At 39.3% G+C, this 14,486-nt stretch overlaps 1 protein-coding gene across 1 annotated transcript in view; it reads left to right on the top strand.

Moving 5' to 3' along the window:
• Positions 1-14,486, top strand: part of ttn.2 (titin, tandem duplicate 2) — a 176,038-nt gene that overhangs the window by 9,600 nt on the left and 151,952 nt on the right. The window contains exons 13-41 of the mRNA XM_079820922.1: positions 173-238; positions 331-589; positions 1,126-1,174; positions 1,287-1,499; positions 1,579-1,721; positions 1,821-2,002; positions 2,133-2,363; positions 2,450-2,688; positions 2,792-3,033; positions 3,552-3,716; positions 3,814-3,982; positions 4,067-5,763; positions 5,849-6,130; positions 6,230-6,496; positions 6,614-6,886; positions 6,981-7,244; positions 8,053-8,313; positions 8,395-8,655; positions 8,746-9,009; positions 9,104-9,364; positions 9,463-9,723; positions 9,840-10,100; positions 10,186-10,327; positions 10,437-10,605; positions 10,707-10,938; positions 12,387-12,671; positions 12,761-12,886; positions 13,233-13,421; positions 14,070-14,459. Coding sequence (XP_079677048.1) covers positions 173-238; positions 331-589; positions 1,126-1,174; positions 1,287-1,499; positions 1,579-1,721; positions 1,821-2,002; positions 2,133-2,363; positions 2,450-2,688; positions 2,792-3,033; positions 3,552-3,716; positions 3,814-3,982; positions 4,067-5,763; positions 5,849-6,130; positions 6,230-6,496; positions 6,614-6,886; positions 6,981-7,244; positions 8,053-8,313; positions 8,395-8,655; positions 8,746-9,009; positions 9,104-9,364; positions 9,463-9,723; positions 9,840-10,100; positions 10,186-10,327; positions 10,437-10,605; positions 10,707-10,938; positions 12,387-12,671; positions 12,761-12,886; positions 13,233-13,421; positions 14,070-14,459 — 7,843 coding nt within the window. The remainder of the gene's footprint in view (positions 1-172; positions 239-330; positions 590-1,125; positions 1,175-1,286; positions 1,500-1,578; positions 1,722-1,820; positions 2,003-2,132; positions 2,364-2,449; positions 2,689-2,791; positions 3,034-3,551; positions 3,717-3,813; positions 3,983-4,066; positions 5,764-5,848; positions 6,131-6,229; positions 6,497-6,613; positions 6,887-6,980; positions 7,245-8,052; positions 8,314-8,394; positions 8,656-8,745; positions 9,010-9,103; positions 9,365-9,462; positions 9,724-9,839; positions 10,101-10,185; positions 10,328-10,436; positions 10,606-10,706; positions 10,939-12,386; positions 12,672-12,760; positions 12,887-13,232; positions 13,422-14,069; positions 14,460-14,486) is intronic.

Here is a 14,486-nt window from a genome sequence, read left to right as displayed (position 1 = left end):
CATCACCCCCACCTAATCTTTATTTATTTTTTGTTTGTTTCATACTCTTTTCAACCTTGTTCTTTTTTCAAACTCTTTTCTTTTTTTAACATCATTTGTGCCACTTCGCTAACAGAGAAAACTATGTTTGAGAGTCACTTGATTAGTAAACAAAAGTTGATTTTTCCTGCAGGTTGTTGAGACTGCAGCGATCCCCTCAGCTATCAAAGAGCCTGTAGTGCCCCCTACCTTGATAGCAGTAAGTGTTTTATTACCATTTTTATGAAATGCTGCTGACTTGTAGAACCACTTGAAGATTCACTAAATACAAATTGGTGTCTTTTTCATTAGGGTTTGAAGAATGTGACTGTCACAGAGGGAGAGTCTATCACTCTGGAGTGCCAGATTTCAGGCCACCCCACCCCAGCTATTATGTGGTTCAGAGAAGATTACAGAATTGAGCACTCCATTGACTTCCAGATCACTTATGAAAACAGCTATGCCCGCTTGGTTATCCGTGAGGCCTTTGCAGAAGACAGTGGCCGCTTCACTTGCACTGCTACCAGTGAGGCTGGAACTATCAGCACCTCCTGCTACCTGCTTGTCAGAGGTAAATTTGATATAGTTGATATATTTCTTTTTTTTTTGTGGAGCACAAAAGATACTTATTTTATCTGTAATAAGGCCATAACAATAAATTACAAATGTTTTAAAACAATTCCATAAATTAGAATTTCTTACAACCTCATCTGCATCCAAGGTTAAAGTTATGATGGTTAAGCAAAAACAAGCATAAAAAGTAGGATATCAATTTTATATATTTACTTATGGTTGTATTTATCATTATTTTTTATTTATTTATTTTCTCACAAGTGTCAAAAAAAGAATCGTCTTATATCAGAGATGTAGGTAGGGAGGTGGGATTATGGTTGAATGGCTAATGGGATTTGGTGAATGTTGGGGTTTAGTTTACATAATTATGCTGTAAGTAGCATACTATGAAAATCTTGAATAAACAGACCTTGATCAAAAAGCAAAATGCAAAAAACAATAATAAAAAAAAAAGATATCCCTCCCTACCTCTACCATTGTTTGAAGAAAAAAATCAACAACCTCAAAAAACATTTGTGTTGTACTTTTTTACAGTGTCTGAGGAGATTGAGAGCCGAGAGGAGATAACTCTCCGGGAGAAACAGTAAGTTACAAGGGCAAGAGGAAGGACTCGTGGACCTAAACTAGTAAAAGTGTAACGCATTTTAATATTTGTTGTAATTATATTGTGTGTGTGTGTGTGTGTTTTAAACAAGGACTGTCATTGAAGCCAAAGAGGAGACCATGTCTGAAATAAGCACGGTCTCTGTGGACACTGGAGCACCTGTTGCTCCTTTCTTTGTGAAGAAGCCAGTGGTTCAGAAGCTGGTCGAGGGAGGCAGTGTTGTCTTTCAGTGCCAGATTGGAGGAAGCCCCAAGCCCCATATTTACTGGAAGAAGAGTGGAGTTCCACTCACTACTGGATACAGGTATAGATTTCGAACCAAAGTACAGTTTAGTTTCTACACAGTGAAAAAGAAAGCCAATAGTTTCCTTGTAATTTAACAGGTATAGAGTAACCTATAACAAGGATACAGGGGAATGCAAGTTGGAAATTTCAATGACATTTGCCGATGATGCTGGAGAGTACACCATTTTTGCCAAGAACCAACACGGAGAGGCATCTGCTTCCACAACCCTTTTTGAAGAAGGTGACTTTACTTGCAAAAAAATATTATTAGCTGTGATTCATAATTAAAAAAGCTTTGAACAGAAAAATCAACATCCGTCTTACCATCATGCTTTTACAGAGGAGTTTGAAGCCTATATGAAGAAACAGGATGTGACATATGTAACGGAAGTGACGACAATGGTGCAGGAGCCCAAAGTGGCAGATGTGCCCCCTGTAGTTATAAGTGAATATGAAAAAGAGCTTGTGCAGAGAAGGATGGCTCAGCAAACCCAAATGATGAAATCTTTCATCTCAGAGACGGTACGAATTTATATGGGAAAAGGGATTTTTCTCATTTTTGTAATAAGATCATAAATCACATACAAATTTGCATACTAAGAAACGCTTCTAAAAATTATAATGTAATACAATTATATTTCTTTATCTTCAGGAATTTCAAATATCTGAAATTGAACGCAAAATAATCCAAGAGATTGAAATCCGCATCCTTAAAATAACTTACCGAGAGCTGGTGATTGAGGATGGTGAGGAGATGGTCATGAATGTTGCTGAGCATGAGGCTGTCGGATCCTCATTTAGCACTCCTGTCAAAAGCTACAGAATCCTGGAAGGAATGGGTGTTACTTTCCATTGCAAGATGGAAGGAACACCATTACCAAAGGTAAGGGATGCTAATTGCATTGAAAAGCAGTATTTTTGCAGCAGCACAATGTATACAAGTCATTCTCCATAATTTGTGTTAAATAGATTGCCTGGTATAAAGATGGCAAGCGCATTAAGCATGGAGGCCGCTATCAGATGGAGGTTCTACAAGACGGAAGAGCCAGTTTGCGCCTACCTGTGGTGCTGCCAGAAGATGAGGGCATCTATACTGCATTTTCCAGCAATATAAAGGGTAACGCTGTCAGTTCCGGAAAGCTCTATGTAGAGTCCACTGCAGCTGCTCAGCCTTACTACCCTCAGGCCGAAGCTGTGAGAAGAGTCCAGTGAGTTGCATTTGCCTTCATCTCTGGATTTGCTGTTCTGTAATTAGATGTTTAGCATAATGTTGTTGTCCATATTTATACATTTACACTTTTTATGTTTTAGGTCTACATCTCCAATGTCTGCTCGCTCAACTAGCTACTCCCCTGGACGTTCTCCTGCTCGTTCTGTTAGCCGCTCTCCTGCTCGTAGACTTGATGACACTGATGAGAGTCAACTGGAGAGGCTGTATAAGCCTGTCTTTGTACAGAAGCCATCATCCTTCAGGTGTTCTGAAGGACAGACTGCAAGGTTTGACTTAAAAGTAGTTGGAAGACCTATGCCTGACACTTACTGGTTCCACAGTGGTAAGTGTGTTTTAAAGCTACACCACCATTCAAAAGTTTTGGGTCAGAAAGATTGTGAATGTTTCAGAATGTTTTTATTTTTCTATTGTTCTATTTAGCAAATAATCCTGAAAAAAAATCATTACAGTTTCCACAAAAAAAATAAGCAGCTCAACTTTTTTCAACATTGATAATAACAATTGTTTCTTAAACACCAAATCAGCCTATTAAGAATGATTTCTAGAAGGATCTTGTGCCACTGTAATGGCTGCTGAAAATTCACCCATACCATCACATAAGTAAATTACAGTAAAATATATTAAATTGAAAACAGTAATTTTAAATGATAATATGTCACAATATACAGTAACTGTTTACTTAATTTTTGACCAAATAAATGCTGTATTTCAGTGAGACTTTTTAAACAGTAGGATGTGCTTTCATTTTTCTGTTGTTGCTTGCTTATTTGTTTTCTTTCTTACCTGTTAAAAATTGAACAAAGAAAGTTAATTTTTTTAAATCTTTTATATTTACCAAAGGACAACAAGTGGTCAATGACTACACCCACAAGATTGTGGTAAAGGAGGATGGAACTCAATCAATGATTGTGGTTCCTGCTATGCCTCAGGACTCTGGAGAGTGGACGGTTGTTGCTCAGAACAGAGCTGGAAAAACAACCGTATCTATGACTCTCACTGTGGAAGGTAAATTGTTTTTGTTCTAAAAAACTGTATTAGATCTTACATTTATTAGACTTAGTGGTGTGGAAGATTGCATAATCTCTCGTCTTATGTGTTACAGCAAAGGAAAATTTGGTCCGTCCCCAGTTCATTGAAAAGCTAAAGAATATCAGTGTTAAGGAAGGAAGTTTGGTTGAATTGGCTGTAAAAGCCATTGGAAACCCCCTCCCTGACATTGTCTGGCTGAAAAACAGTGACATCATATCTCCTCATAAATACCCTAACATCAAGTAAGTTACTTTAATTAGAATTGTTGTTTAATTATTTCCTTTTTTTAGTACTAATCTATTTTAAATTACAAAATTGTATTACAGAATTGAGGGTACCAAGGGACAGGCACATTTCCAGATTCCTCAGACTTCTGGCTCTGACAGTGCGTGGTACACAGCCACTGCTATAAACAAAGCTGGCAGGGATACCACTCGCTGCAGAGTCAATGTGGAGGTAGAGTACACCGAACCTGCACCAGAAAGAAGACTCATCATTCCAAAAGGAACATATAAGGCTAAGGACGTTGCTCCACCAGAGATTGAACCACTGCATCTTCGCTATGGTCAGGAACAGTGGGAAGAGGGTGACCTCTATGACAAGGAAAAGCAACAAAAGCCACACTTTAAAAAGAAGCTTACCTCAGTCAGGATGAAGCGATTCGGACCTGCACACTTTGAGTGCAGACTGACCCCTATTGGAGACCCAACTATGGTTGTTGAGTGGCTCCATGATGGCAAACCACTGGAAGCTGCTAACAGGCTGCGTATGATCAATGAGTTTGGCTATTGCAGTCTTGATTATGAAGTTGCTTATTCCAGAGATAGTGGTGTCATTACTTGCAGAGCTACCAACAAATTTGGTGCTGACCAGACATCTGCTACACTAATTGTGAAAGATGAGAAGAGTCTGGTGGAGGAAAGTCAGCTGCCAGAGGGAAGAAAAGTACAGAGAATGGATGAAATGGAGCGAATTGCCCATGAAGGTGGCCCCTCAGGAGTAACTGGGGATGACATGTCTGAGAAGACCAAGCCAGAGATTGTCTTGCTCCCAGAACCCATAAGAGTATTTGAGGGTGAAAAAGCCAAATATCGCTGCAGAGTGACTGGTTACCCCACTCCCAAAGTTAACTGGTACCTCAATGGACAGCTCATTCGAAAGAGCAAACGTTTCAGACTACACTATGATGGCATTCACTATTTGGAAATCACTGATTGTAAGTCCTATGATTCTGGAGATGTCAAAGTATTGGCTGAGAACCCAGAGGGTAGAGCTGAGCACACTGTCAAACTTGAAATCCAACAGAAAGAAGACTTCAGGACAGTCTTGCGCCATGCTCCTGAGATGAAGGCTCCGGAGGCACTTGGCCCTGAACCTGGCAGAGTGTCTTTTGATGTTGTGAAGGTAGATAAACCTGGAGAGGCTTCACAATCAAAAGAGGTTGTCCGCCTGAAGAAGGTGGAGAGAGTTGTTCATGAAAGATCCACAGAAGAGACAGAAGAACTGCGAAGCAAATTTAAACGCAGGACTGAAGAGGGCTATTATGAAGCCATATCCTCAGTTGAGCTGAAGTCTCGCAGGAAGGATGAGTCTTATGAAGGAATGTTAAAGAAGAGAAAAGACGAACTTCTGCACTGGACCAGAGAGGTGTCTGAGGAAGAAAAGAAGAAAGAGGAGGAGGAAGGCAAACTTACAATTCCAACAATCAGACCTGAGAAAGTCACTCTCTCTCCTAGCATGGAGGCTCCAAAGATCTTGGAAAGAATTCAGAGCCAGACAGTTTTACTGTCTGATGAAGTTCGCTTCCGTTGTAGGGTTATTGGTAAACCAGATCCAGAGTGCCAGTGGTTCAAAAACGGTATTTTAATTGAGAAGTCAGATCGTATTTACTGGTATTGGCCCGAGGACCATGTCTGTGAATTAGTAATTAGAGATGTCTCAGCTGAGGATTCTGCTAGTATTATGGTCAAAGCCATTAACATTGCTGGTGAAGCCTCAAGCCATGCTTTCTTGTTGGTGCAAGGTATGTTTTGTCATTTATAAATCAGTCTTACGATTGTTTACATTTAAATGATTTTATCTAAAAAATTCTCTGTGGGTTTTTGCAGGCAAGCAAGTTGTATCTTTTACCCAGACACTGGAGGATGCCTATGCTAAAGAGAAAGACACAATGACAACCTTTGAATGTGAGACAAATGAGCCATTTGTCAAGGTCAAATGGATGAAGAACAATGCTGACATTTTTTCTGGAGACAAATACAGGATGCACTCAGACAGAAAGGTGCACTTCCTATCTGTGCTGACAATCAACATGCAAGATGATGCAGAGTACACTTGTGCTGTAGCTGATGATGACCACATAAGAACCACTGCCAGACTTTATGTTGAAGGTTAGCTGACACTTACACTCATTTGTTGCTATTTTATTTCACATTTTCCGAGTCATCATTGAATTTTTGGTCCAATGTGCCATCTGATCTGTTATACAGGTGCAACACTGGAAATGATAAAAAATTTAGAGAGCGTTGAAGTGCCCGAGACATACTCTGGAGAGTTTGAGTGTGAACTGTCGCGTGAAGATGCAGAAGGCACCTGGTACTTTGAGAACAAAGAAATTACGGCAAGCCTAAAATATGTTGTGTCCTCTCGTCGTGGTCGACACACCTTGTCTGTAAAAGATGTCAGGAAGGAAGACCAAGGCAAATATACTTTTAAAGTGGGTGACCTTAAGACAAGTGCCACACTGAAAATGAAATGTAAGTAGAATTGAAATATAACTTATATTAATATAAATAAAAAAATAGTATTGCGGTATTTTCAAAAGTATTAACTCAATTATACATGTAAATAATGGTATTTTTGTCTTGTATCAGTGCGCTCTGTAACTCTGATGCAAGGCCTCTCTGACTTGACAATCTGCGAGGGTGACATTGCCCAATTTGAGGTGCGATTCTCTCAGGAAAATGTGGAGGGATCGTGGATGAAAAATGGCCTGCCCATCTCTGCCACTGACAGAATTCACATTGTCATCGACAAACTTGTCCACAAACTTCTAGTTGAAAATGTCAACAAGGATGATGCAGGAATCTACTCATTTGTTGTTCCTATTCAAGGCATTTCTACAACTGGAAAACTGACTGTCCAAAGTACGTTTTCCACCTTCTCCCGATGCAAAGACAGAAGCTAAAACACAGAAAGAGAATGCAGAAATTTAACTTTTCTTTTTTCCCTTCTTCACAGCAATTGAAATCACATCACCTCTAAAGGACGTCCATTCTATTGAGGGTACGAAGGCAGTGCTAGAAGCTAAAATTTCTGCCTCGGATGTTGCTTCAGTGAAATGGTACCAAAATGACAAGCTTGTTGTAGCTAGTGAGAGAATCCAGATGGTTGCCAAAGGGACCAAACAGAGACTGGTCTTGAACAGGTCCTTTGCTTCTGATGAAGGACAATATAAGTTGGCTGTTGGCAGAGTGGACACAGCTTGTAAACTGACAATTGAGAGTGAGTATTTCTGTAGAGGAACTTAAGCCGCGTTTCCACCGCAGGAACTTTCCCCAGGAACTAGGAACTTTGGGGTGGTACTCGTGTGTTTCGACCGCAGGAACCAGGGTCTAAATTAAGTTCCGGGTAAATATTTCCCTCTCCAAACGGCCCTGCTCGCGAGGTAGTACTTTTTCAAAGTTCAGGAACTTTCGGGGGTGGGACTTGGGCGCTGAACATGCTGATTGGTTGAGTTCACGCAACATTTTATTTCAACCGGCATTTTTAAAAGTATTTTGCGAGGTTCGTTCTGCGTTCAGTAAATATCAGTCTGGCTCTTTCTGTCTGATGGCGCGCGTTCGTATCAGCAATCTCACGGTCAATGTCCGTAATAGCTGATAATAACATACGTTGTCTTATTTTAAATCTAGCTTTACGAGCTTTCAGAATATGCCTTAGTATCAGTGCTCGTCTCTTTTCCACTGTTTTGTTACTCACCTCTTTAGTAAACCAATACATAACCAGCAAAAGCAGCACAGCTTGAATCTCCTCCACTTGTTATTGTTGCAGACAGTTATTACTGTCCGTCGCTGACTGGGAGGAGCAGTCGCACAAAGTCCTACATCACCGGACTAATTTGCCTAATCTTCACGGTATTTTAGACCGCAGTGGAAATGCAGACAGTAGCAGGTCTGGGGGGGTTCCTGGTACAAATTGTTCTGGGTAATTTCGGTGGAAACGGGGCTTTAGATAAAATCTTTCTTTGGGTTTGCTTAAAGGTAAATTTCATTGGTTTATTATTATTAACAAACATCTTTATGTCATCCAGAGGTCAGTATCGTCAAGCACATGGAGGACTGTGTGTGCACTGAAACTCAGAATGTCACCTTTGAAGTAGAATTGTCCCACACTGGTATAGATGCTTATTGGACCTTCAAGAATCAGCCTCTCAAAGCTGGACCCAAATACAAAATTGAGTCCAAAGGGAAGCGCTATAGCCTGACCATCATCAATGCCATGAAGGATGAAGAAGGCCAGTATGCATTTGCAGCAGGAGAAAAGACATCCAGTGCAAAACTAACTGTGTCAGGTATGATTTTTGACATTTTGTTAAATATGTGTTAAGTTGATGCACAGATATTGCCTCATGGTTACATTTTTCTTACACTAGGTGGTGCTATAAACCGACCACTCCATGATGTGACTGTAGCAGAATCCCAAACTGCTGTACTGGAGTGTGAGGTTGCCAACCCTAACTCTGAAGGCAAGTGGCTTAAGGATGGCCACTCTGTTGACTTTAGTGACAATGTCAGGAGTGAGGATGTAGGTACGGTCCGCAGGCTTGTCTTTGTTATTACAAGACCACAAGATATTGGAGAGTACACCTACCAAGTAGCAAACTCCAAGACATCTGCCAACCTTAGGGTTGAAGGTACTTTTACTACTGTTTTGGCTGAATTCCATTTTCATACTGATCATATTTTATTTTATGTGTAAATTATTAAAAATATGTCTTTCACAGCTGTGAAGATCAAGAAGACACTGAAAAACCAAACAGTCACTGAAACCCAAGAGGCAGTTTTTAGTCTTGAACTCACCCATTTAGATGTGAAAGGATCCCAGTGGATCAAGAATGGAATAGAAATTGTCCCCAGTGACAAATGTGAGATAACAGTAGATGGATTGGTTCACACCTTAAAGATCAAGAACTGCAACTCCCAAGATGAATCAGTCTATGGATTCAAACTTGGAAAACTCTCTGCTAATGCCAGACTGAATGTTGAAAGTAAGTTTATTATTTGGCAATATCAAAGAGTTAGCACCTAAAGAAAAACAAAACAAAACAAAAAAAACTAATAAGCGATTTAATTCTCTTGCAGCTGTTAAGATTGTGAAAAAGCCAAAAGATGTGACTTCCCTGGTGAATGGAACTGCCTCTTTTGAGCTGAGTTTATCCCATGATGACATACCTGTTAAATGGATGTTCAAAAACCAAGAACTGAAACCTAGTGCCAATATTCAGATAATGTCCGAAAGAAAAGCTCATAAGTTGGTCATTCAAAATGTTGAAGAAAGCAGTGATGGAGAGTACACAGCTGTAGTTGGACATTTACAATGCAGCGCACATTTACATGTTGAATGTAAGTACAAATTTGAAGAATTATAGATTTTAAGTCACCAAGCTAAACTTGTCTAATGTCTTATATGCACCGCTAACTCCATACAATGACTGTTTCAGCTCTGAGAGTCACAAAGCCCTTGAAGAACATTCAAGTTCCAGAGACCCATGTGGCCACCTTTGAGTGTGAAGTTTCACATTTCAATGTTCCATCCACCTGGCTGAAAAATGGAGTTGAGATTGAGATGAGTGAGAAGTTCAGGATTGTGGTGCAGGGCAAACTGCATCAGTTGAAGATCATGAATACCAGCAGAGATGATTCTGCAGAATACACATTTGTGTGTGGAAATGACAAAGTCTCTGCCACCCTGACAGTTAGCCGTAAGTTATTTTTAATGTCAATTTTTGTAGTTGTTTTCTTAATTGCCTACGAGACATGAACTTACAAAGGCAACAAAAAATATAATTCAGTCAAATGTTTATTCCCTCTCCTTCAGCTGTCCTCATCACATCTATGCTCAAAGACCTGAATGCACAAGAGAAGGACACCATCACATTTGAGGTGACTGTCAACTATGAAGGCATCACCTACAAATGGCTGAAGAATGGAGTAGAAATCCGATCTAGTGATAGATGCCAAACTCGCACCAAACAGTTATCTCACTCCCTCACTATCCGAAATGTTCACTTTGGGGATGTTGGAGAGTACAAATTTGTGGCCGGATCTGCTGAAACAGCTGCTAAGCTGTTTGTTGAAGGTACTATTTGCTTCATTATTAAGTTCATCTTATTATTTATTTTTGGTTAATTCTGATCAAATTGTTTTGTCATGATACATTTAAGCTCGTGTCATCGAGTTCACCAAGCACATCAAGGACATTAAAGTAACTGAGAAGAAGAAGGCCATTTTTGAATGCGAACTCTCTGAGCCCAATGTCCAAGTAACATGGATGAAAGATGGCCAGGAACTTGAAATATCTGAAAGGTACTCCATGTAATGGTTTTCCACATACAGGCACAATTTTGCTATTTGACATTAGAATCTGTCTTTATTAAATTCATGTCCTGATGGAGATATCATCTTCACCATTTAGGTACAAAGTTTCCACAGAGAGACACATTCATCGTCTTATGATCCAAACTGTGCGCATGTCTGATGCCGGAGAGTACTCTGTGGTTGCTGGATCAAGTATATCGAAGAGCAACCTCACAGTTGAGGGCAAGGATGTGCGCATCAGTGAACCTGCCGAGAAAGAGATCACTGTAAGTACCAAGCTGAATATAATTTATGATATTCAAATACTGACGGTGTTCTATATATCAATAATGCATTCAATTGCCTTTTAATTGCAATTTTACTCCAGGTACTTGAGAAACAACGAGCTACATTTGAATTCGAAGTCAATGAGGATGACATTGAGGGTCGCTGGCTAAGAAATGGAGTCGAGATCCAGTTTTCTGTAGATCAGCGCATCAACTATGCCATTATTAGAAAAATTCATCGCCTGACAATCACAGAAACCTACAGAAGCGATGCCGGAGAATACACATTCATTGCTGGAAAGAACAGGAGTATTGTAACTCTACATGTCAACAGTGAGTTTGATCTCAAAACTTTTTGATTCTTTTTATTGCAAACTGTCAGAAGACACATACATTGATATACATTTAAATACATGCAGTATTGGCGGTAATTTACTAACGCAATTAGATTAAGTTAGATTTTTAAAGAAACAAATTTACATCATAATTAGGGGTGGGAATCTTTAGGCACATAACGATTCGATCCGATTCCGATTCTGGGAGTAACGATCCGATTCCCAAAACGATTCTACATGAACTTTACATTTTAACCAAAAGCTAATATGTGTTTTGTTTTTAGTTAAAATATCTGTTTGACAGTATTGCCACATTAAAAATGATTATGAAGATTTCTTTCAATACTTTTATTTTATTAACAAAGTTATATTCAAGATTAACAAGCTCTAATGAAACATAGTAGGGCCTAAGCCATACAATTCACACAATTCAATTTGCTTAGGGCCTAAGCAAAGAACACTCATTAAGAATAAACGGTTCTCAGTTTACAACGAAGTATGACAATTTTTCAGTTTCTTTAGAACATTTTAACAAAAAATGTCTTTAAACAAGTGCTCGCTGAGAAGCCAAATTCAGTGTGTGCGCATGAAATCTCACATGAGAAAACTTGCCGAGCTGCAACAGTCATGTTAGAGACATTTAACGAATCACTCACCAAAAGTCTTTGTTCAGAATTTTCCATTCGTTTGAAACATTGTGCAGTAGTTCAGCAATATTCAATAAGTCATTTAAAAAATTATGCCACGGATGTTGGTAGGTTTATGTCCCGGCCACCGCATCGGAGACATAGGAGTGTTTAATGGCAAGGAAAGCGCCTTATAGCCTACTTGAGCACCACTTCGTTATTTTGGCTAAGAATTTCGTTTGTTGGTAATATGAACTTAATTTAGAAATGCTTTTGAAATTAAAAACTTTGCATTTAATAAGCAAAATACATTTTTGAAATGGGACGGCGAGCGCAGACAGAGCGGCGTTTGTGCAAAACTGTGGAAAAACTGCATAAAACGTGCGGGTGTTGAACCCTCTCACCGGTCGTAGTTTGTTCAATTTATCAATTCACCAGCATACGAAATTTCGCCTATCAACAAGGTTTTCTGTTTGGCCGGTGACCGCGCGCGCGCACAGTGGTGAAGTGGCCGTTTGAATTGAACACAGAATCGATTCTGAATTTTTGAGAATCGATTCTGAATCGTTTGATAACGAATCGCGATGCATCAACCTTTTCTCCCATCCCTAATCATAATGGGCGTAATTTACGTTTCTATTTTATTTATTTGCTGACAAATAAGTAAAAATAAGAAGTAATTTTGTGATTCTTTGTGAATCATCTTTTATAAAGGCTTTTATGCTGATGTCTTTTTTGGAATATAATGTTTCTCAGTTTGTTGTTCTTATTTGTTTCTATATGTCTATTATTAATAATTTTATATTGTTGCATTGTTTAGTCCCTGAGCCTCCTCAGATCATCAGGCACATACAGCCCCTGTCTGTAGAGGCTGGAAAACCTGCACGCTTCTCTGTGGAGGTGACAGGAATTCCTCAGCCTCAGGTGTCCTGGTATAAGAACACTCAGGCCCTGTCTTCTGGGTTCAAGTGTAAGTTCCTGAGGGAGGGAAATGAGCACACATTGCTGCTCATTGAAGTCTTCCCAGAGGATGCAGCTCAGTACAACTGTGAAGCTAAGAATGACTATGGAGTAGCCACAAGTTCTGCGTCACTTAATGTGGAAGGTAAAGAAAAACAAAACAAAACAAAAATTGCATGGATTATAGGTAGCCTACATAATTTACATATATTTGCTATGCCTTTTAATCCTCAGTTCCAGAAGTTGTTTCCCCTGACACCGGAGCCCCACTGTCACCACCTGTGGTCATAACACCAATACGCAACACTTCTGCCAATGAAGGACAGTCTGCTAGATTCCAGTGCCGTGTCTCTGGGGAAGGTAAGATCAGTAACTATAGGTCTGTTCCAATTCCAATACCTAGTGAGCTGCCTATTGTCTACATAGGCATCTGCTTTTTTTTATCTCCCTAACTAATTCTCACAAGTGAGAGATTTGTAATGCTCTACATAGGCAGACACCATATAAATCTTTTCAGTTTATTTCATTATAGGTTCCCCAAAGTAATGGCACAATATTGTGATCATTAGTAGAGCAAAGCACTTCTATGATCCTTTAAAATGAAGGTGCCTCACTAGGTCTTGGAGCATAAAATCAAGTAAATAGTAATTTGTACCTTAATTGATGTTTGATGTTATGCTTATTCCTCTGATTTACTCCTGTATAGATCTGACAATTACTTGGTATTGCAAAGACAAGGAGATCAAGCAATCTGATATATTCAGAGTGTCTCAGTTTGATGAAAACTGTCAGTTGGAGATCAGCAGAGTGTATCCTGAGGATGAGGGCGAGTACACATGTGTTGCCCGTAACTCTGCTGGAATGGTCTCATGTTCTGCTGTACTGAAAGTGGACGGTGAGCTAAATTTTCTTAACAACCAAAAATCGCAAACTAATAAAGAAAAACCCTGATAATGGCTTCAGTGATAATATGCTATTATTATTATTATTATTATTATTAGTCAATAATGCAATGGGTGGTGGTTTGTCTGTTAATTAGGGCTGTCAAAGCTAACAGTATTCCTAAAAACGTATCAAAACATTCGGAGCGAACTACACAAACACAAGTCACTGATCACCCGTTTATGAGTAATTGTCATTTGCAATCTGTCATTCATAGAAACATTAATTTAAATGAGATGTAATGAGAAATAGTTACTGATATGTTGCATTTCAGTGTTTACATTTCTCATGCATTTTGATGCAATTTGAGAAGTCTAGAATTTGTTGCTTTTTTGTGAGTGAGATGAGTAAAATGCACTCTTGTATGCATTTACTCTGAGTGTTATCCCCACAAATTGCTGAACCTTATAATTGCACATAGGCCTTTTTTACTTTCATGCCTAAATAAATGCAATTGACAGCCCTATTGTTGATACAGAATTTTTTTTAGAATTAATTTTGCCAGCCAAATATGAAAGCAAAACAAATTTGATACGGGTAAACAAACTTCAATGTGTGCACTATAGCGGTTAGTTGAGGATAAATCAATACTTCCTTTCAGGACAAGCACATATTATGGACTATAAATCCAAGTCTCAGTCAGAAGCCACATCCAGCCTCTTCACAAGCATTAAGACTGTTCAGAAGGATCCTATTGGCCAAAGGCCCACTTTTATTCAACCTATTGTGAGCTGTGTGGTGGCTCACGGAGAAGTGGCTAGATTTCATGCTTGTGTGTCTGGCATGCCAAAACCAGAGATCAGTTGGTTCCATAACCAACAGTCTATAAAGCCTACCAAAAATGTTGTCTTTCATTTTGATGAGATGACAAACACTGCTACGCTAATCATAGTTGATACTTTCTCTGAGCATGCTGGACAGTACACTTGCAAAGCAGTCAATATCGCAGGAGAGGCAGCTTGCTCAGCCAGCCTTGCTGTAACTAAAGAAGGTAATTTAGATCAAAGTAGTTTATGGT

The sequence above is a fragment of the Gobio gobio genome (assembly GCF_949357685.1).
Source record: "Gobio gobio genome assembly, chromosome: 7".
Lineage (NCBI taxonomy): Eukaryota > Metazoa > Chordata > Actinopteri > Cypriniformes > Gobionidae > Gobio > Gobio gobio.
This window is presented reverse-complemented; position numbering and strand designations above follow the sequence as displayed.